The following is a 22,024-nucleotide window of genomic DNA, read 5'->3' as shown; positions in this document are numbered from 1 at the left end:
AATAGATTAATTAACAAATTAGTGGTTGCTAAGCATTAGAAATGGGAGAGAGGTAGAAGCAGTTATACACACTATTATTAGGGATATTGGTGGTGATAGAAGAACACTGACTACAAGTAGATAAATCAATGAATGAATTTATTCACTTGTTTACACATGAAAAATTTTTATAGAAATGCATGACACAGGCTAGAGATATAGCTTCAGTGAGAAAATCTGCCTAAAAATGCATCAGGTCCTAGTTTGATCCCCAGGACTGAAAATCACCCAATCAATCATAAATAGCATGTCAAACTGAGGAAAACTATTTAAAATTAATTGACTCTGCTTTAGTATATTGTACTTTAGTATACTTATTGTACTGATATATAGTATATGCTATTAGGTAGATATGATGATGCATAGCAATAATATCATTCTGAAGGTAGAGACAAGAGGATCAGAGGAGTTCAAAGTTAGCCTGGGCTATATGAGGCTATGTCTTTATAAAAACAAGTAACAACTACGAATGTAGAAACTGAGTAAAAGGTACACTGGGTTTCTCTGTACTTTTTCCTCAAAATTGCATATGAATATGCAATTATCTAAAAACAATTATCTCGGGCTGGAGAGATGGCTCAGAGGTTAAGAGCACTGACTGTTCTTCCAGAGGTCCTGAGTTCAACCCAGCAACCGCATGGTGGCTCACAGCCATCTATAATGAGATCTGGTGCCCTCTTCTGGCATGCAAGCATACATGGAATAAATGTTGTATAAATAAATAAATATTTTTATTTATATTTTTTAATAAATATTTAAAAAAATAAAAACAATTATCTCATGAACTGGTAAGGATAAAAGTACTTGTTGCCAGACCTGAAGACCTGAGTTCAATCCTCAGAATCTACATGATGGAAGGAAAGAACGAACTCACATAAGTTGTCCTTGGACTTCCATATTCATGCCATGACATGTGATGTCATTCTTTCCAACACACACAATCTAGCAAAACAATTTTTAAAATATCTCCAAATAAAAGAGGAAGGGAGGAAAAAAGAATAGACACATGCCCCAAGAAAACAATTAGATAATAAATGTGTTCTTTTAAACCACTAAATGAAGCACAATCTGGTACAACACTGCATTTGAATGAATTCGAGCTGGACGTGGTGGCACGTGCCTTTAATCCTAGCACTTGAAGCAGGAGGCTCTCTGAGTTCAAGGCCAGCCTGGTTTACTAAGCCAATTCTAGGACAGTCAAGGCCACACAGAGAAAAAAGGTGTGTGTGTGTGTGTGTGTGTGTGTGTGTGTGTGTGTGTGTGTAGTGGTGGTGGGGGGAGTAACCCCCCTCAAATTATATTAATGGTATTAGAAAAATGATTGAACCATGAAGGCTCTGCCTTCATAAATATCCATTCATGAATTCATAAGTATCAGAAAAGTGGCCATGTTATAGAAGCAAGCCCTCTTTGGCAAAGTCCCTCTGTTTTACTATATAACATCTTCTGCTGTGTTATTATGCAACCAAACTGTCCACTAAGCAGATGTCAGCACCACGATCTTGGTTTTCTCAGCTTCTAGAGCCAAATCTCTCTTCTAAATTATTTCCTCTCTAGTGTTTTACTATTGCAACAACAAAAATGACTAAAACAGTAGTACCCTTTCTCAAAAAGGCAGTCAAGTAAGTGCCTATTTAAAAATTCACTTTACAGCCATTAAAAAGTATGTATGGCTTAGTATGGCTTTATGAACACACTAAACATACAAAGTTTACTTTTCTCTTTTTTCTCTTTTTCTCTTTTAGTTTTTCGAGACAGGCTTTGGAGCCTGTCCTGTGACTCACTCTGTAGACCAGGCTGGCCTCAAACTCACAGATTTACCTGTCTCTGTCTCCTGAGTACTGGGATTAAAGGTGTGAGCTACCACCGCTCAGCTAAAGCTTACTTTTGAATACTATTTTTTATCATATGTAACTTTATTGCTATACTTAGCATAGCACATTGTGGTTATTTATAAGCTAAGGCCATATTCAATTTATATCTCTAGAATCTACCTTATGTTTCACGGTTTCATATTTAAATTCACAACTTACTTGATATGCTGTGAACTTAAATGAGATAATTCAATTAATAGTTCTTAAAATATTAAGAAAATGCTAGTATTACTTTAGTTAATGTGCTTAAGATTAATGTTTCTTATATAAAGAAACCTAGAGACTGAGCGTGTATAGCTAAGTGTCACATACACAAGGTCCTTGGTTCAATATCCAACATTACAAATCAACAGCACTCAATAATAATGTACAAACAATTTGTAAAATGGGGGAAATATCTAAATAAGCATTTTATCAAAACAAAAAAATGTCAAATAAACAAAAGGAAAGGTACTCACATTGTGAGACATTAAGAAAAATACAACTTCAGCCGGGCGGTGGTGGCGCAGGCCTTTAATCCCAGCACTCGGGAGGCAGAGGCAGGCGGATCTCTGTGAGTTCGAGGCCAGCCTGGTCTACAAGAGCTAGTTCCAGGACAGGAACCAAAAAAGCTACGGAGAAACCCTGTCTCGAAAAATCAAAAAAACAAACAAAAAAAATACAACTTCAAACCAGCTACCTATAAAAGTATGCACTATATGATTTCATCTGTAAAACATTCTTGAACTAGCTGCCAACAAACATCTATTTGAATGATTTAAGTTTTGAAATCTTGCACACAAGTGTTTATAATAGCTCTCGTTTTTAAAAAAATCAATTATGTGTATTTATTTTATGTTTTACTGGAATGCGTCTGTACACCACATATATGAGTTATATACAGCTGTAAGCTGCCATGTAGGTTCTGGGAATTGAACCTGGCTCCTCAGGAAGAAGAGTCAATGCTCTCAAGCACCAAGCCATCTCTCCAGTTCCAGAAGCTTTTTTATAATTATTAAAATCTAGAAACAACTTAAAACTACTATTTTCTCACTCATCTGCTTTTAGTTGAATGTAGTACATGATTGGACCTTCTCAAACCTTTTGTTATGGGGAGACAGTGTATCACTATGTACCCTAGATTGGCTCTGAACCCACAATTCTGCCTCAGTCTCCAGTGCTGGGGTCCTAGGTGTACACAACATTCTGCCAGAACTTCCTAATCACACAAAACTGCCAACTAGACTTCTTCCTATAGCAACTCCTTTCCAGCCTTCTGTCCCATTCCCAACACATGTGTGTGCAGACACATATAACTCTTTGGGTCTTTGTCATGCTAGAGACACTGGCTTCTATATCTGACTATGAAAAAGACTTCAACAAACTTCACTAAACAAGACAAGCATTTTGGGCTAAAAGATATTCAACATCATGATGTATTAGGAAACTTCAAATTACAGCTATAATGGTTTAATAAAAAAGACTGAAAAGCTATCAGGGTAGGGTGAAGTACATTTGAAACCTCAGCAATCAGGATGTAGAGGGCAGAAAGAGCTCAGGTTTGAGGCCAGCCTGGGTTACATGCCAAATTCAAGGCCAACCTATGCTAAAGAACAACAGATCTATTCTCAAAACAAAACCAAAGGGATAGGAATGTAGCTTGGTGTTAGAGCCTTCCATTAAAATGTGGTGGGGGTACGGGGGTAGCCTAGCAATCCCTGTTTGAAGAGACAGAAACGTAAAATTCTCATACACTGATGTTGGGAATGCATAATACCAACAACAAAACAATCTTTGTTCTGTTTTTCATGTTGTGTATACATGTGGTGTGTGTGTGTGTGTGTGTGTGTGTGTGTGTGTAAGCTGTAGGTTGATGTCAAGAACTATGTCTCCCACTTTAGTTACCAAGGCAGTTCAGTGCTCACTTATGCAGACACTATTGCTAGCTGGCTTGCTCTGGGGAGCCTGTTTCTGCCTTTTAAGACCGGAATTTCAAAAGGGATGCCAGTCTCACACTTGCAAAGCAAAGACTGAGCACTTAACCCCTGAACCATTGCTGCAGCTGTATTCTGTTGTTATTAGTATCAGCTCTCACTCCCACTTCCTTCCTTCCTACTTTCCTTCCTTCCTTCCTATTTTCCTTCCTTCCTTCCTACTTTCCTTCCTTCCTTCCTATTTTCCTTCCTTCCTTCCTATTTTCCTTCCTTCCTCCCTCCCTCCCTCCCTCCCTCCCCCCCTCTCGTGTGTGTGTGTGTGTATGTGTGTGTGTGTGTGTGTGTGTGTGTAACAGCTGACTTTGAAATGGACATGTCTGTACTCATCTATAGCCCAGAACTCAAGTGAGAAGCAAAAGCAAGAGGATTATTCTAAATTTGGGGCCCATCTGGTATACAGTAAATTCTAGGATCTATGTAACCTTAAAAAGGAAAGTTGGAAGAGGGAAGGAAGAAGGGAGAGAAAAAGGAAGGAAAGGAGGAAAAAGTTGACATTGGCCTTGGGAATATACCTGTTTGCCTAGCATATGAAAGGTCTTAGGATATACAGTAGCACAAAAACCAAAGAGACTATCTTACTACACACAAATTCTTTCTAAAAATGATCTTTGATGACTCAGTGATGTTAAAAGAATGTACAGCACCTGCAGAGGACCTGGGTTAAGTTCCCATCACTCACATCATAAAGTTTACATACCCTATAACTAAAGTTCAAGGAGACCGAGTGCCCTCTTCTGGTTTCCACAGACACCCGCATGCACATGGTGTATATACAGTCACACAGGCACAAACATACACATCAATAATAAATATCTCTTTTAAAAGTTTTATGATATACCAATAAAAGAAATGGTATAAACAAACCTAAGAAGTACTATGTTCCTGAAGAAAAAAATACAGAAGCAAGATGATCCCATTGATATAGAATCATAACAATGCCCTTTTCTGGCATTTACAGACACCAGGCACACAAGTGGTATTCAGACATATAAAAAAGCAAAATAGCCGGGCGGTGGTGGCGCACACCTTTAATCCCAGCACTCGGGAGGCAGAGGCAGGCGGATCTCTGTGAGTTCGAGGCCAGCCTGGTCTAGAAAAGCTAGTTCCAGGACAGGAACCAAAAAGCTACGGAGAAATCCTGTCTCGAAAATACAAAAAAAAAAAAAAAAAAAAGCAAAATATCTACACATATGAAATAATAATAATAATAAATCTTTAAAGAAAAGAAACGTGAAACTGAATGCTGGCCACATAAAAAAGTGCATGTGCACGTGTACACACACATACAAACACGCATACACACGATAGTCTTATTACAGATATAGAATACATAGCATACACAAGATAAAAGAACAAAATAATAAACTATCACATATTTGTGAGAAACAAGTCAATACGAACAAGAGAACTCTGTCCTCTTAAGGAATAAAGTGAAGAAAGGGCAAGAAACTTTCCAGGAAGGAAGACAATTATGCACAAAAAGAAACAAAGAGTCTTCCAAGTAGACTTGACACTGTGAGATGTTAAAATGCTCATAGGATACTGGGGCACCACTATTCTTACCCCTCTGAACATCAGGACAAACACTAGTCACTCTTTTCAAAAAGCCAAAATGGACTAGAGAAGTAGTGAAAAAAATTACTTACAAGACTGGATGAGGCTAAAGTTTGAGAAGCCTTTGATTCAGACTAGAGACAAATTCTATCCTTTGTCTATGTGAATCATTTGGGTTGGTTGGTTGGCTGTTGGTGATTGGATTGGTTGGCTAGTTTTGGTTTGTTGTTGTTTTAACAGACAAAATATTTTTGAAAGTTGAGAAAGAAATTATATTTTCCCCTGCCAGGTAAAAAGTTACATTGTAAACTACGATAACTGGCAACAGGGGGATTCAATCAGCAATTTATCCTTCAATTGATAAGGCCTTAAGCATGAGTACGAGGGGCTTAGAGATATGGTCAGTGGTTAAGAGTGAGTCCTGTTCTTTCTAGAGGCATCTGAGTTCAGTTTCCATCATGCTACAACTACCTTTAACTCCAGCTCCAGGAGATCCAATAGCTGTGGTTTCTGAGGGCACACACATTCATGCGCATACTCATACACATGATTAAAACTAAATTTTAAAAGATGAGTTTGGTAGGCTAGTGCCTTTAATCATGGCATTGGGAGGCAGTGGTAGGCAAATCTCTGGGAATTCTGAAGCCATCCTGGTCTACAAAGGAGTTCTAGGAAAGCCAGGCCTCAGAGAGTGACCCCATGAATGAGTTTGCAAACCAATGTGGACAACATTTGTTGGTTCTATTGTAATTTGTAATGTAGGAAGTGGGAAAGGGAAGAGAACATCATTCAATATGGAGCTGTTAGAATATACAGTACTTCAAATTAACAAATTTAATAAAAGTAAAATGCAAACATAAAAACATTCCACTGAAGACAGCTTATGAAAATATCATCTATATTCATTTTTAACCTACTTTGTTGATCTTACTTACTAAAAGCAAAATATATTTCTCTCCTTTGCTATAAGATATGGGGGAAAGTCTACAAATGCACTAACTTTTGGCCAGGGGTTAAAAAAATTTTTCTAATTAATTGCATTGTTTACTAATACAATCATCTAGATGATCCATTAAAACCAAAGAAAAAGCAAAGTTACAATTAATGAATTAAAATCATAGATTAAAAACAAAATAAAACGAATTAAAGACTAAAGTTGACTATAGAAAAAATAACTAGTAGTAGAAGAAAAGAGGAAGGAGAGGGGCAGGGAGAGAGTGAGCAAGTAAATAGATTAGATTAGATAAAGCCTAACCTCTCTCTTCTCTTTTTTTTTTCTTAAAGGAGAGACACACACACACCCTTTTTTTTTTTTAAAGAGCTTTGTTTTTTTGTTTGTGTGGGTTAGGGTTTTTTATTATTTATTTATTTGCTTATTTATTTGTTTGTTTCGAGAGAGGGTTTCTCTGTAGCTTTGGAGCCTATCCAGGAACTTGCTCTTGTAGACCAGACTCAAACTCACAAAGATCCTCCTGTCTCTGCCTCCTGAGTGCTGCGATTAAAGGCGTGCACCACCACTGCCTGGCTGTCACTTGCTTTCTTAATAGTCACTCTGGTTCAGGTGAGATGGAATTCCAAAATAATTTTACTTGCTTTCCTGATGAGCTTGGGATAAATGCTGTGCTTATGACCACAGATTTGTGCTGCTCTCAACCTTGGACAGCAAAGCTGCTGCTGCTGATTTATTTTTTCATTTTTAGTTTTTGAGACAGGGTCTATGTAGCCCTGACTTTCCTAGAACTCTCTATGGAGACCAAACTGTCCTGAAACTCATAACAGAGTTCAGTTCCTCTTGTCTCTGCTTACCAAGTGCTGGAATTAAAGGTGTAAGCCACCATGCCTGTCTCAGTAATGCCACTCACTACACTTGATAGTAGTTAATGCAGAGACTTAATGTTTGTTGCCGTCTCCATACCTCAGTTTCCTCCCACGATAATTAGAACAAATGATCAAATTCAAATAAAATGTTCATCGTGATGGCTGGCCCAATGTGTTAATGTTAATGTATATCAAATAACTTATAGATAGCACTTTTTGCCAAGTGCTGTCTGTTAGCTCTTACATTTTCTTAGCAAGATTTCCTGGTGCCTACCTACTTAGGAGGCAGACACTGAGGCAGGGAGAGGAAGAGAGAGGTCATCCATGTCTGTATAGAGCTACACCTGAGCACTGTCTCACTGGATAACATGTAACAAAGTGTCAACAGGGAGGCTTGTCTTCTAACTTTGTTTCTTAAAATTGCAAAATTGTTCCTAAAACAGATCTCACTGAATAGTTACATAACCAAGTGTCAGTAGTGGTTATCTTTCCTATCAACCTCTTAAGAACTTATTTCATCCTTTTCCTCCTCCTCGCCTTCTCTTTCTTCCTTTTTGAGACAGGGTGTCACTAAATAGACCAAATTTACCCAGAACTCCTAATCTTCTGGGCTTAATCTCCAGAGTGTGAGGAATCACAGTCATACCCCATTATCTACACCGTAACACTGGTGGAAATAATTTTTAAGTATCTGTCTTCAATATAATCCAACTGCTTATAACAACCTTGTATTAAATTTATCAGGAAGTTGGGCACGGTGACCACACACCTTTAATCCCTGCTTGGGGAGACAGAAGTAGGCAGACCTCTGAGTTCAAGGTCAGCCTGGTCTACAAAGCAGGTGCAGGACAGTCAGGACTATAGGGCTATCACACTGTCTCAAAAACCTTTAAAAAAAAAAAAAAGGTAAATATTGTCTTAAAGATGTGCCTTGCATCAGCTATCCAACCTGTTAATAACTTTTTAAAGTTTAAGCAGTAAGTGTCTCTGTAGCTTAAAAGGGGGAGGGGGGTGGGATCAAGGAATTAAGCAAAGTTAAGAAATTATCAAAATACAAAAGTTAACAGACATCTAAAACAGTACTTCTTGCTTTGAGTAGCATTTAGGCCACTCTGCTATACAACTTGTGCACTGAATTTAACTTAAAAACAGTGAGCTTACATATTTTCACTTTGTAAAGACAAAAACTAAAGACATAAAATAGCACAAAATATTTATCATATAAGAGTTTTTTTAAAGCTTTAGAGTGTTATTCTCTCAAATTCTTCTCTCCAAAAACAAAAGATGGTGGTAAATCATTATTTTCTCTGCTTACAATGTTGTATAATAATCACTTGGAAACATTTGCTGTGGCTTCTCCTGCCTCTTCTCTCCACTAACCTATACCTGGACCTCTTCCCTTGAGCTTTTTCTCCATTTCAATTGGCAAATGAGCATGGTGGCACAAAAGCCTTTAATACCAGCACTCATGAGGCAGAGGAGGGTCTCACTATAAATTTGAGACCAGCCACATAGAGTTTCAGGCCAGCCAAGGTACATAGTGAAACCTTGTTACAACAACAACAAAAAAGTAAATAAAATCCTAGAGTCAAATGTAGCCATCTTCACTGTTCCTAACATTGCATACAGACATGACAAGCAGGGCTATACAGAGAACACCCTCCTGAAAAAATAAGTAAATAAAAATTCAATATTCTCATCAAAGTTTCATAAATTTGAATGAAGTGCCACCATTAAAATTTCAGAAAGCAGATCAAAGAATATCTTGTCTAGGATACAAGATTTATTTCAGAATTTATTCTGTTGATTGGTATGTAGGCACGGCTGTGCACCATAGAGCACACATTCAGAACAATCTTGGGAAGCCTGTTTCAAACTCAGGTGGATGTGCAGCAAGTGCTCTTAGCTGCTATATATACCATTTCACCAGGACTACCTTAGAATTTGTTATGATAAACTGAAAAAAATTATACCACTCGTATTTTTATAAGTCTCCCAACTTCTGTAACTGCTTGGTAATTCAGTACAAAACAAAATTATTAGAAGAAATAGAGCTAGCCAGGCGGTGGTGGCGTGTACCTTTAATCCCAGTAATTGGGAGGCAGAGGCAGGCGGATCTCTGTGAGTTCGAGGCCAGCCTGGTCTACAAGAGCTAGTTCCAGGACAGGCCCCCAAAGCTACAGAGAAGCCCTGTCTGGGGGGGGGGGGGGTAGAGAAGAGATAGAGCTAAAGAAATCTGATTTAAGCAGGGCGGTGATGGTAGTACACATTTCATCCCAGTGCTTAGGAAGCAGATGCAGGTGGATCAATAAACTCAAGGCCAGCCTGATCTACAGAGTGAGTTCCAGGACCGCCAGGACTGCACAGAGAAACCCTGTCTCGAAAAAAACGAAGCAACAATAATAACAAAAAACAAAACTAAACAAGCAAAATAGAACACTGGAGATGTTGAGATGGCTCAGCACTTCCAGAGGACTCAAGTTAGATTCCTAGAACCCACATAGCAGCTGACAACCACCTATAATTCCCATTCCAAGAGATTTGAAGCCCAATTCTGGTTTTTTAGGCACTAGGTACGCAAACAGTACAAAGACATATATATAGGTACAACACCCATACACATAAATTTTGAAAAATAAAAACAAATTGATTGCCTATCAATTTGATTCCAAATTGACTGCCCTTTGTAAATTTTTAAACATTGCTTTCATAGAGGGGGAAAAAAGGCTAGTAGCTTTTAAATTTCATTTGTTTATCAGTATAGAACAAGATGATGTTTTTAAAAATGTTTTTCATTAGCTGGGAGGGGGTGGATCCCAGCACTTAGGAGGCAAAGGCAGGTGGATCTCTGTGAGTTCCAGGCCAGCCCGGTCTACAGAGTTCCAGGACAGCTAGAGCTACACAAAGAAACTCTGTCTCAAAAAAACAAAATACAAAAAAAAATGTTTTTTATTATTATGTATTTGTGTGTATGTGTATATATATCTGCATATGAGTGTGGAGAACAGAAAGGTGTTAAATCCCCTGGAGCTGGAGTGACAGGCAGCTGTGAGCTAGCTGATGTGGGTGCTGGGAATAAAACTTGGGTCCTCTGCAAGAACAATATGTGCTCTTAAGCCATCTCGTTAGGCCGTAAGACAATTTACAAACAGAGTTTTAAAAGAATTTCTCTTCTCTTCTGGTACTAGTGAATGTCTTTAATCACAGCACTTGGAAGTCAAAGGCAGGTGGATCTATCTGAGTTGGAGGCCAGCTTGATCTACAGAGTTCCAGGACAGCCAAGACTGCTACACAGAGAAAACTTACTTCAAAAAAACAAACCAAACTAAACCAAGCCAAAACAAGAACAAAAAAGAACTTCTCTCTATGCTTACATGTCTGTATGCTTATATGCTAACAATGGAGGCTACATCACTCATCTATATGTCCTTGCAAATCTATAAAAGAGAGTCCTTACTACCTTCAAAGCTGGAAATATCTTTAGAAAAACATGAATTGGAAAACTAAAAAATAAAACAAAAATAACATGTTAGCTCTTAGAAAACAAAACCAAGTAATAAATAAATAAATTCAATCGTTCATAATTTAATTATACATTGGGCAAAACAATTAGTCAAACCTGGAAAAAGACTACATACAAACTGAATAGATGAACCTAAATTCTATCATTGGAGAGTTTCTCCAGGGTCCTTCTGACCAACATGCTTGACCCTCCCTCCAGCAGAGGGAGCAAAATCCTAACACTCAACAGGTAAAGTGAAAGACAAGTTTGTACCGTTTAAGTGTACCTAAGTATAGTTTTGGTGCATCCATCTTAGACATTTCAAAAGTTGTGTGTTGATGCTCTGGTTACAGAACATAGAAACATCAAGCCAGACTTGATCTGGAAGCTTCTTCCCTGCAAAGTCTCCCTCATCAATGCGGAAAGTGCTATGTAGACTGCTGGGAGATAACTGTCATCAAATTCTCATTCAGCTGTGTGCTGTACTATTACCAGCCAAACAAGATGTGCCACTGGTGCAACAGTAACGAGTCTGTTCTGTCTCACTGGACTTGAGATGTCCCACATCTGGTACCATAAACACCGTCAAGAGTCTATGATGGCTGGGAAGGCCGCAGGCCCAATGGGAAAGTTGTTTTGCTAAGTGGATATGATGTGCCTACCAAATTACCTTCTAAAAAAATAATTGTGTTTGTGCTACTAGATTACAGCTGCTATCAGCTTTAAGTCAAAGAAGCAGTATTTTCTTGGTAGCTAGCAACTAACTACTGGTCAAAGTACTGTGAATAAGTGAATGCTGAATGTTCTGCCCTAAATAGGACATCTGTATTGCCCCTTCCAAGGCTCAGACAACAATTCACAAGAGGAAGCATAAAGACTGTCAGAATGTTGAATGTTGTCTACAGGGCATAATATATCTAATGCAGCTGTGATTACCTCTTCAAAACCTGCATATGATTGGATCCATCACCAACATCCACTCATGGAAGCAGGATACAAGTCCTGACCCTATAAGTAGTTGCTAGGGGAGGGAGAGACATTTTCACCATTGTTAAAGATACTGGTAAAGTGTCCAAGTCTCTGTAAATAGTCTCTCACCCATGCTCCTATAAGCAATGCTAATGAAAATCACTAGGTCATACAACAAAGGAAAGCCAAAGGGAGACTGGTTGAAAAGAGGAACAAGAATAGTGGGAGACAAGAAAAGTTAATATAGTATCTGTTAATATGATCAAAATACATTATAAGCATGAAAATGAATATATGTAATAGGCAATATATAATTATATACATGAAAAGATCATAATGAAGTTTCTTATTTTTTTGTTGTTGTTGGTTTTTTGAGACAGGGTTTCTCTATGGTTTTGAAGCCTGTCCTGGAACTAGCTCTTATAGACCAGGCTGGTCTCAAACTCACAGAGATCCGCCTGCCTCTGCCTCCCAAGTGCTGGGATTAAAGGTGTGCACCACCACCGCCCAGCCTGAAGTTTCTTATTATGTATAATTAATATATGCTAATAAAAAATTTTAAAAATAGTATGTTGAAATTTTTTTTTAAATAAAAAAGCTGGGCTTGGTGAAAAAGGCTTATAATCCCAGATAACTGGGAGGCTGAGGCAGAAGGATAGTAAATTTACAGCCTACCTATTGGCTCAAAGCCAATTTAATTAATTTAGTAAGAATCTGCCTTGAGCCAGGTGTAGTGGCTAACTCTAATCTTAGCACTTGAGAGGCAGTCAGATCTCTGACTTCCGGGTTACAGGCCACCCGAGATAACACAGGAAACCCTGAAAACAAACAAATAAACAAACAAAAGTCTGTCTTCAAATGAAGACTAAAAAGAGGACTGAGGGGATAGCAAGTGGTAAAGTGCTTGCCTATCATGCACAATGTCCTGCGTTGGTCCTCTAAGCACTAATCAGGTATATTAGTCAGTATAATAACGAAGACTATAGTTCTATAATTCTAGTACTCAAGAGATAGAGGTGGGAAAATCAGAAGTTCAAGATCATCCATAGGGAGTCTGAGTTGAGGCCAGCCTGTGAAACATGAGATCTCCAAAGGAAAAAAAAAAAAAACGGACAAAAAAATCCATAGTATTTCACTGTATACTCATTCTCACAGGTAAAAATATTGGAACATTTAACTTGGCAGAAGCAGGCAGATATATGAGCTCAAGGCCAGCATGATTTACATAGTGAGTTCAGGTTAGCCAGAGTTATACAGAATGAGGTCTTGCCTCAAATAAAAAAAAAAAAAAGAAACATTTCATAAGTAATTTAGTAAGATTTTATAAATTATTATATTTAATATGTTTTTGTCAGAAAAGTAATACTCTCACATGACAAAATTTACAGAATGCAGGTGAAAAACAGTACAAATGTATTACCCTTAAACAACCTATTTCCTTCTGGTATATTTTTATTTGTATATTAGAATACTAGTATAAAAAAAGTATAGATAGAAAGGCATTCATTAAGTACCTAACTATATCTAATAGTTCTAAGTATTTTTAAAACTTATGTTAATCTTTTCCAACACCTATTATAGAGATATTGCTTTTTTATACATACACACACCTTTTTTTTTTAAAGACAAGGTCTATGTAGCCCTGGCTGTCCTGGAACTCTCTATGTGGACCATACTAATCTCAAAGTCACAGAGATCCAGCTGCCTCTGTCTCCTAAATGCTGGGATTAAAGGCATGTACAACTATACCCCAACTCAATGTCTTATATTTTTAAGATCAGGAAATGATGGAGGTGGGTCTTGTATCTTATCTGTTGCTTTCATTGGTTAACTAATAAAGAAAACTGCTTTGCCTGATAGGACAGAAAATTAGGTAGGCGGAGTAAACAGAACAGAATGCTGGGAGAAAGAAGCCAAGTCAGGCAGTCGCCATGATTCTCCCAAACCAGATAGATGCAGGTTAAGATCTTTCCTGGTAAGCCACCTTGTGGTGTTACACAGATTATTAGAAATGTGTTAGATCAATATGTAAGAGCTAGCCAATAAGAGGCTGAAACTAATGGACCAAGCAGTGTTTAAAAGAATATAGTTTCCGTGTAATTATTTCGGGTAAAGCTAGCCGGGTGGCGGGAAGCAGCCCCGCAGCTCCTTCAACAAGGAAACAGGCTGGAGAGAAAGCTCATGGGTTAAGAGCACTTGCTGCTTTACCAAAGGACCCATGTTCAGATCTCAGCACCCATATCAGATGGCTCACAAATGCCTATAATGCTAAGTACTCAAGTAATCCCCCTCTGGCCTCTGAGGGCACACACTCACATAAATAAAATAAATCTTTTTTTTTTCTTGTTTTGTTTTGTTGTTTTGTTTTTCAAGTAGTCTCTGTGTAGTCCTAGCTGTCCGGGAAATTGCTCTGTAGACTAAGCAGGGCTTAAACTGAGATCTGTCTGCCTCTGCCTCCCGAGTGCTGGGATTAAAAGTGTGCACTACCATGCCTGGCTATAAATAAATCTATATAAAAATGAGAAAACATAGAAATACAGAAATTGTGTAACTAGCTCAAGCCACATCTGAAGTATGAAGAGCTACGAGTCTGTCTATTCGAGAGTGTGGTTCCAGTATGGGCACTCTGAACTATTTTATACCTGGGGCACCATTAACATTTTCTCAGTGTTAGCCTTTAAGGTCTTTTTAATGTTGATAGTGATCCATTAAATTTGTATGTGATAACAAGCTGGGATGTTTCCAGTTCCCCACTATAAACATAAAATATCCTTGGGGGTTAGAGAGATTGCTCAGCAGTTAAGAGCACTGGCTACTCTTCCAGATGACTCTGGCTCAATTCCCAGCACCCACATGACAGCTCACAGTCATCTGTAACTCCAGCCCAAGAGAATCCAACAACTTCAGGCCTCTGGGGACACTGTGCATGTACATGGTACATAGACATGTATGCAGGCAAAACACCCACACACATAAAATAAAGTAATAAATTTTAAAAATATATTTTTGTATATATTACTTTTGCTATGTTTGTGTCAAAATGTTTTTCAAAAGATTCTATCAGTTAATAAAGCCATAAACATTATTAATTTTACCACAAATATGCCAGCAGTAAGCATGAACATTAGGACTAGTGAGAGGCTCAGCATAGAAGGGTGCTTGTTGGCAAGACTGATGACACAAATTTGATCTCAGAATCCAGATACACAAAGTCCAACCTCTACATACACCTCGGCATGCATGCTTCCACATGCATTCACATACAGAATAAATAAATGTAAAAAGCATTTTTTGAAAGCATGAACATTCAAAAATTGTTTCTAATAAAAGAAACAAATGTTCTACATTTTATTATTCTCTCATCACAACAAATTGTAACCAACGTTCCACATTACCTTGGCTTTACGATTTTGATTTCCTAGGTTTTTAATGTGTGTTGTGTTTCTTCACAGCTTTTCTAATGTACCCAAACTGGCCCAACCTTTCAACCCTGCCTCAGCCAGCTGAAGGCTGAGATCACAGAGTGAACTCCATAGTGCCTGTTTTCTAAGTTTCTTCCTCTATGATTTACTCAGTGATCAGAGAGATGTTAGGTTTGCTGATAAATCTGTATGAGCTTGCATAGGAATATCAATGCTATGCCTATCATATTCATACTAAAACATCTCCAGACTGTTGTTTCCTATTTCATGATCATGGCTACTAAGATTCAATCTTGATAAAATAACCTTTTGTTAAATGTAAAAACAAAAGCAACAACACATATTAAAACCTACAGTTCCAAAATACTAATTGCTTCTAATACGATTTTAATAACAGGATAAAACTGTCAAATATGCACTCAGTAGAATTCTAATTTTAAGAAATCTTGAATAGGTCTCATTTAAAATTAACTGAACAGAACCTTACTCACCCTCATCACCTCAAATTGCCAAAAAATAAATAGAGAGAGCTACATACCTGTCGCTGTAAACATAGATGATTTCTGTTGTGTAAATGCTGATGATTAGACAATGAGGAAGGCCAGCTCCGAGCTGGATATTGCATCTGGGATTGGGCCAGGTCAGAAGGCCGTGCTACAAGATGTGAAGTAAACTGCCGATCAAGGTCATGATCTAACACATGATTCGAGTTATCTTGTCCAAACGTTGACTCATCAAATTGAGGGAGGAGACCCTCTTGAAGGAGGTCCTCTGGGTCAAGTCCTGTAAATGGTTCTGTATGAGAATCCACTTGATGAAGTAAATTCTCCTCTAAAGATGAAAAACCATTAGTTTCCACGTGATCGTTGTAATGACCCATGTGAGGTCCTGAGTCAACAGGATCAGGGAAGTTCATGTGCACAGGAGATAATTTTGAACTGCTATAATTACCCTGAGGAAGTGACGGATGCAAAATTTGAAAATTATTTGAATTCAGTGATGGAGTGGGGTTTAGGATATGCTGGGAAGAATCTTGTTTAATTCCCCTATGAGGTGAAAAGGAGTTGCTTCCAGCAAAATCAGATAAAGCCTGATTTGTATGACTGGGTGCAAGAACTGCAGATGATTGCAGAAGACTGCTCGGTGACACGTGACCACTGGAGAAGGAGTACTGTGCAGGGAACTGCTGGGAGTTACTGACGGAACAGGAAGTCATACTGGGAGAAGGTCTGTTAAAGGGTCCTTCCTGATGACTATTACACTTGAGGAAGTGGACTGGAGGATTCGCTGCTTGAGAAAACTGCACTGAAAGAGGCTGTTGTGAAGAGGAGGCGTCAGTTATGTGTGGCGGGAGGTTAGCATTAACTCTGTGGGGACCAGAAGCATTAACGTCTATAAAGTTTTTAGACTGGCCAAGAGAATTCTGCCCTGGGTTAAGATTACTTCTGTTTTGTTGTGAGCGAAGTGAAGTACACTGTGTTTGATGTTCACTGGGCTGAAATAAGGCAAAATCATGGTGCACCACAAAGCTTTTATTTTGATGTAGAGAGTGTGAATGTCCTTGTTGATGAAAAGGAGATCCATTTTGATTAGAAAGGCCAGTGGCTGTCTGATGACCCCACATTGGACTGCCATCTGCTACATCTTGAAACAAGCCATTGGCTTGGTTTGGGGGATGGATTGGAGAACAATTAAATTGAGAGTGTGGAGACAATACATGTTCAGCTGGACTGCCAAAAGACTGATTAACTTGATGAAATTTCATTGAGTCAAACTGATTTAACTGTTCAAAATCCGTCATCTTCTGATGTGTTGGAGTACCTTGAACATGGTTTAGTGAATCTATATGCAAAGGCTCAAACTCTGCACCCAGGTTCAATTCATCCACTAGTGAAACAGGTCCCGGCTGGACAAACGCATCATCTGACAAGCCTTCTAAAGTCTCACCAAAAAGATTTGTATCATCGAAAAAATCCATCATTGGGTCTGTCATTTTGAAACTTCAGTGAGAATTTGGGTTGTTCACTTCAAACAGTATGTTCAGCTTCTCTGTTGCAGATAATAGCGCATCATTTCTGGGGGTCATCAAATAATCCAAAACAGGCCAGTGTTCATTACAGTTCTACATAATAACATGATAACATGTCATGAAGTATCAAAATCCTAGGAACATAAGAACAAAAGTAATTTAAATTTAGTAGTAGTAGATATTCTTTAACATAAATAAAACACACAGTACTTTATGTGTGATAATTCATTGCAACTAGGCAATTAATATTCTATACAGGCTATTTAAAAGTAAAAACACACAGCACTTTACTCTGAAGTATATATACTATGACAAAAGATTATAAGGCAACCCCTAAGAATAACAAACAGTACGCACACTACAACATGAAATGTCTATAAATCCCAGCACTTCTATCAATGATTAGAATAACTAGGCACTGCCCTTCAAAATGATAGATGTCCTCAGGTTAGTAAGTTGATTATGACCACCTGGTCCAGGTTGCATAGAGTATATGCAGAAATACTGGAAAACACAATTTTCAAGATACCATGAGGTGACCCAGAATGAAATAAATTTCCTTTGGTTAGCTGTTATCACTAACACAAATGTGCTGCAAAGTATGATGGAACATATGCTCACATAGTTCACATGGTGCTTTCACTTATCTAACATGGAAGACCAGCCCAGCAGTCAAAGGACTTAGGTTTCTGTGAAGCAAATCCAAGGATCCTATAATCAGTTGTATCATTATACCATCTTGAGAAAAGTTGCTAAATCATTAGGGATATACATATTTCCTATTTTATGAATCAATTGTGCAAATGCTGAAATTCAAAAGCTAAATAGAAAACAAATTGGAGCCTGAGCTAAGTAAATGAAAAACTGGTCCTATGATAAGCTAAAAAACAAATAAACAGACAAGCAAACAAACAAACAAAAACATTAAAACCAGGCAGGTTAACGCCTTTAATCCCAGCACTTAGGAGGCACAGGCAAGTGGATCTCTATGAGTTTGAGGCCAGTATGGTCTACAAAGCAAGTTTCAGAATAGCTAGGGCTTTACACAGAGAAACCCTGCCCCCAAAACACAAACAAACAAATAAATGAAAGCTTATACTTAATATATATAATGCTAATTAAACTTCTGCATATGCAGTTGTCTCTGGGTATATGAGGGAGACTGATTATAGTTTTTATATAATCTCATCACACTACATCATGTCTAGTAACTTAAAATATCAGCCACAATACAAATAGTATATAAATCGATATTATACTATATTATTTAGAGAATAAAAGCAAGAATCAACCAGCAGGTGTAATTTGTTTCTTCGAAACATTTTTAATTTCCATGTGGTAGTTCCTTTGGTGCAGAACCTTACGATACTGATGGCCAAGTATTCATGAATTCAAGCACACACGTATATAGCAATGAGATGTAAAAGTGATCTAATGACTTGGTTACTTTGTAATACTAAATAGGTAACCATTATTGCTCCAGGCTTGAATCATTTCCAAAAGTTTTAAAGTATATCTAATGTTCCTATTTTGCACACATACATACACACATAAAAATATCACAAATGAAGGTACTTATTCCCATATATATTAGTTTATTTAAAAGTCACTAAAGTGCTAAAAAACTTCAGAACTTCTATTTTGAGGGATAGGGATAAGTATTAAAAAATTAATTTTCTAAATAAAATTCCTACTAACTATTCAACTATAAATTTTTTTTTACAGTTTAAAAATGTTTAATCTTAATTCTGAGGAGTAACAACTATCAAATTCAGATAAATTATACTTAGATATTGATGTATCATCAATCACAACAGTATCTCATGCTTTAATAAACGACATGTAGCCCTATCTGACAGTATATGCCTACACTCCCAGCACTTGGATGGCTAAGGCACGAAAATCCAGTTCAGATAGTCTAGACTACTGAGTGAATTTCCAAAGGCAGCCTGGGCTACACTGTAAAACCCTTTCTCAAAACAAAACAAAAATAAGCATTTGGAATGTAAAATACTTCACAATAATCTTAATTAACAGGAGAAAGCTATCCTGTAAAAAATGGGATGGAATGAAGTAGAGTGAAGGAAGTTTTAGGTGATAAAAGGTCAGATACTAAAGTTGTCCCTTTAATTGCAGAATAGAAAATTATTCACTAAGCACAAATTTTAAGGGGGAAATAATAGCTAACAACAATTTACTCATCCTTAACTTGATTTTCAGGAAAGCAGATACAATAAAACAATTAGAAGGAGCATATTATTGTGTAGTTGTAGGATTTTACTGTATCATTCATTATAATATATTCTAATACTTGACGCAAAATTCTCCTACAGTACTAGTCAGATGAAAGTCTAGTTTTTACTTGAACAAAATGAAAAGTTTTGATATGAAAAGTATATAGACTACATCATTAAAATTAAAAGTCCAGGGTTTTGGGATACACCTGCAACCCAGTACTCAGGAGGCAGAAGCAGGAGGATCTCTGTGAGTTCAAGACCAGCCTGGTCTGCATAGAGACTTTCAGGATAGCTAGAGTTACATGGTGAGATATGGTTCCAAAAATCAAAACCCCACAACCAACCAGTGCGGTCCTGAAATACATAGCCTCGTTCACTCAGATATAAAATGGGAGGATTATGAGTTCAAGGCCAGCTGTGGTGACCTGGTGAATGACTGTCTCAGAAATAAGTACATAAAAGAAAAAGTGTTTGTGCTTCAACAGATACCTTAAAGAGCTTCTAACCAGCACAGTCTCACCAATGAGCAAATTTTAACCTCTCAGGATCCTGGCTCTCAGCTATGTTCTAGGAGAAAAAGAAACAACCAGTGGCATACTAAAGAGATGCCTGGGTTTGTGGGCACATGCCTGTAATAACAGCACTTCAGAAGTGAGGGCAGGCCGGGCGGTGGTGGCGCACGCCTTTAATCCCAGCACGCGGGAGGCAGAGGCAGGTGGATCTTTGTGAGTTCGAGACCAGCCTGGTCTACAAGAGCTAGTTCCAGGACAGGCTCCAAAAACCACAGAAAAACCCTGTCTCGAAAAACCAAAAAAAAAAAAAAAGAAGAAGAAGAAGAAGAAGTGAGGGCAGGTGGATGAGGAGGTCAAACCCAGCCTGAGATACATAAAACTCTGTCTCAAAAACTAAAAGGAAATGAAGGGGAGGACAGTGAAGGGAAGACAGAAGAGGAGAATGGAAAGGAAGAATAGGGAAAAGAGGGGAGGGAGTGGGATGAGGCAAGAAGAGCAGGAAGTGTTGGATGTGGTAGCACAAGCCTGCAATCCTAGCACTTGGGAGAAGGAGGCAGGAGGATCAGGAATTCAAAGGCATTCCTGGTCACATAGCTAAGTAGAGGCCAACCTAAGCTACATGAAAGGTTGTCAAAATCATAAAGTAAGCAAGCAGACAAACCACCCATGGGGAAAAAATTTTTTTTCTAACCATAAATCTGATAAAGAACTAATATCTATCCCAGCAGTGGTGGTAGTGGTGACATTCGTCTTTGATTCCAGGATTCAGAAGGCAGAGGTAGGCAGATCTCTAAGTGCAAGGCCAGCCTGGTCTACAAAATGGGTTTCAGAACAGCTAGGGCTACACAGAGAAACCCTATCTCAAAAAACCAAAACAAGGCAAAACAAAAAAAGACATCTTATATCTAGACCATATAAGAACTTATATCTAAAACATATGAAACATTTTCAAAAGTTACTGGAAAGACCTAGATACTTCTCCAAAGATATATAAATTTCTAGTAAAGACATGAAAAAATATCCAACCTCATTAATCACCACAGAACTATAAACCAAAATCATAAAAAAAAAGATCACTTTAATCCCAGCATTCGGGAGGCAGAGGTAGGTGAATCTCTGTGAGTTCAAGGCCAGCCTGGTCTACAAGAGCTAGTTCCAGGACAACCTCTAAAGCTACAGAGAAACCCTGTCTCGAAAAACAAAAAAAAACAAAAAAAAAAAAAAAATCACTTCTTACCCATTACCTATTAGGATAAAAAGGTAAAAACACCAAATAATTGAATGTGAGAGTGGTTGAGAAAAAAAAGAGGGAGAAAGAGTAGTTTAACTTACACATTAGTGACAGGGATGTAGCTTCTGGTAGATCCTAAAAATTTAAAAATACAAATTCCGTATAGTTTAATAATTCCACTTCTCGGTAAATACCCAATAAAATTTAAAGCAGGGAATTAAACATAAACTTGAATGTCCAATGCCCAGTGTAGTATTTATTCACAATACCAAAAAGAAATGACCAACTAACAACTGATAAGTAGAAAAACAAAGCTCAGTATATCAGCATAACGGAGTTACTCAATAATAAAAAGAAGTGAGATGGACCTTGTAATATTGGCTTAAAAATCACAGCTACTTGTAGACAGAAGCTGGAAGATCACAAATTCAAGGTCAGCCAGCCTGGGCTACAGATTGAGACCAAAGCAGCCTGTGTGACTTTCTGAGACCTTGTTTCAAAATAAAAGCAGGCTGTGGTAGAATTCTCTTATAGCATATATGAGGACCTGGGTTCAATTCCTGGCATTGCAAAACTAAAAATCTTATAAAAATGAAACACTGACTCATAACTCATAAGTGTGAAAACCTTATACTAAGTGAAGGAATACAATTACAGAGGTTTACTACCCCTGCCTCTTTTTTGAGACAGAGTCTCAATATTTATCCCAGACTGGCAACCAGTAGTGGATGAGTGGGTATAAAGCTGAAGAGGCAGGGCAGATGTGTGTCATGACTGGTGCCCGATGAATACTTGCCATAGGTTTATGGGGCTTCTGAGGTGATGAAAATGTTTTAAACTGTTTTCAGTGATATTTAAACAACT

The 22,024-nt window shown here is 37.9% G+C and overlaps 1 protein-coding gene across 8 annotated transcripts in view; it reads right to left on the bottom strand.

Moving 5' to 3' along the window:
* Chd9 (chromodomain helicase DNA binding protein 9) overlaps nucleotides 1–22,024 on the bottom strand; it is a 220,642-nt gene that overhangs the window by 102,876 nt on the left and 95,742 nt on the right. For all 8 annotated transcript variants that reach the window (XM_075976847.1, XM_075976854.1, XM_075976851.1 and 5 more), the window contains one exon: nucleotides 15,690–17,314. In XM_075976847.1, coding sequence (XP_075832962.1) covers nucleotides 15,690–17,144 — 1,455 coding nt within the window. In that variant the 5' untranslated portion in view covers nucleotides 17,145–17,314. The remainder of the gene's footprint in view (nucleotides 1–15,689; nucleotides 17,315–22,024) is intronic.

The sequence above is a fragment of the Microtus pennsylvanicus genome, chromosome 6 (genome assembly GCF_037038515.1).
Source record: "Microtus pennsylvanicus isolate mMicPen1 chromosome 6, mMicPen1.hap1, whole genome shotgun sequence".
Lineage (NCBI taxonomy): Eukaryota > Metazoa > Chordata > Mammalia > Rodentia > Cricetidae > Microtus > Microtus pennsylvanicus.
This window is presented reverse-complemented; position numbering and strand designations above follow the sequence as displayed.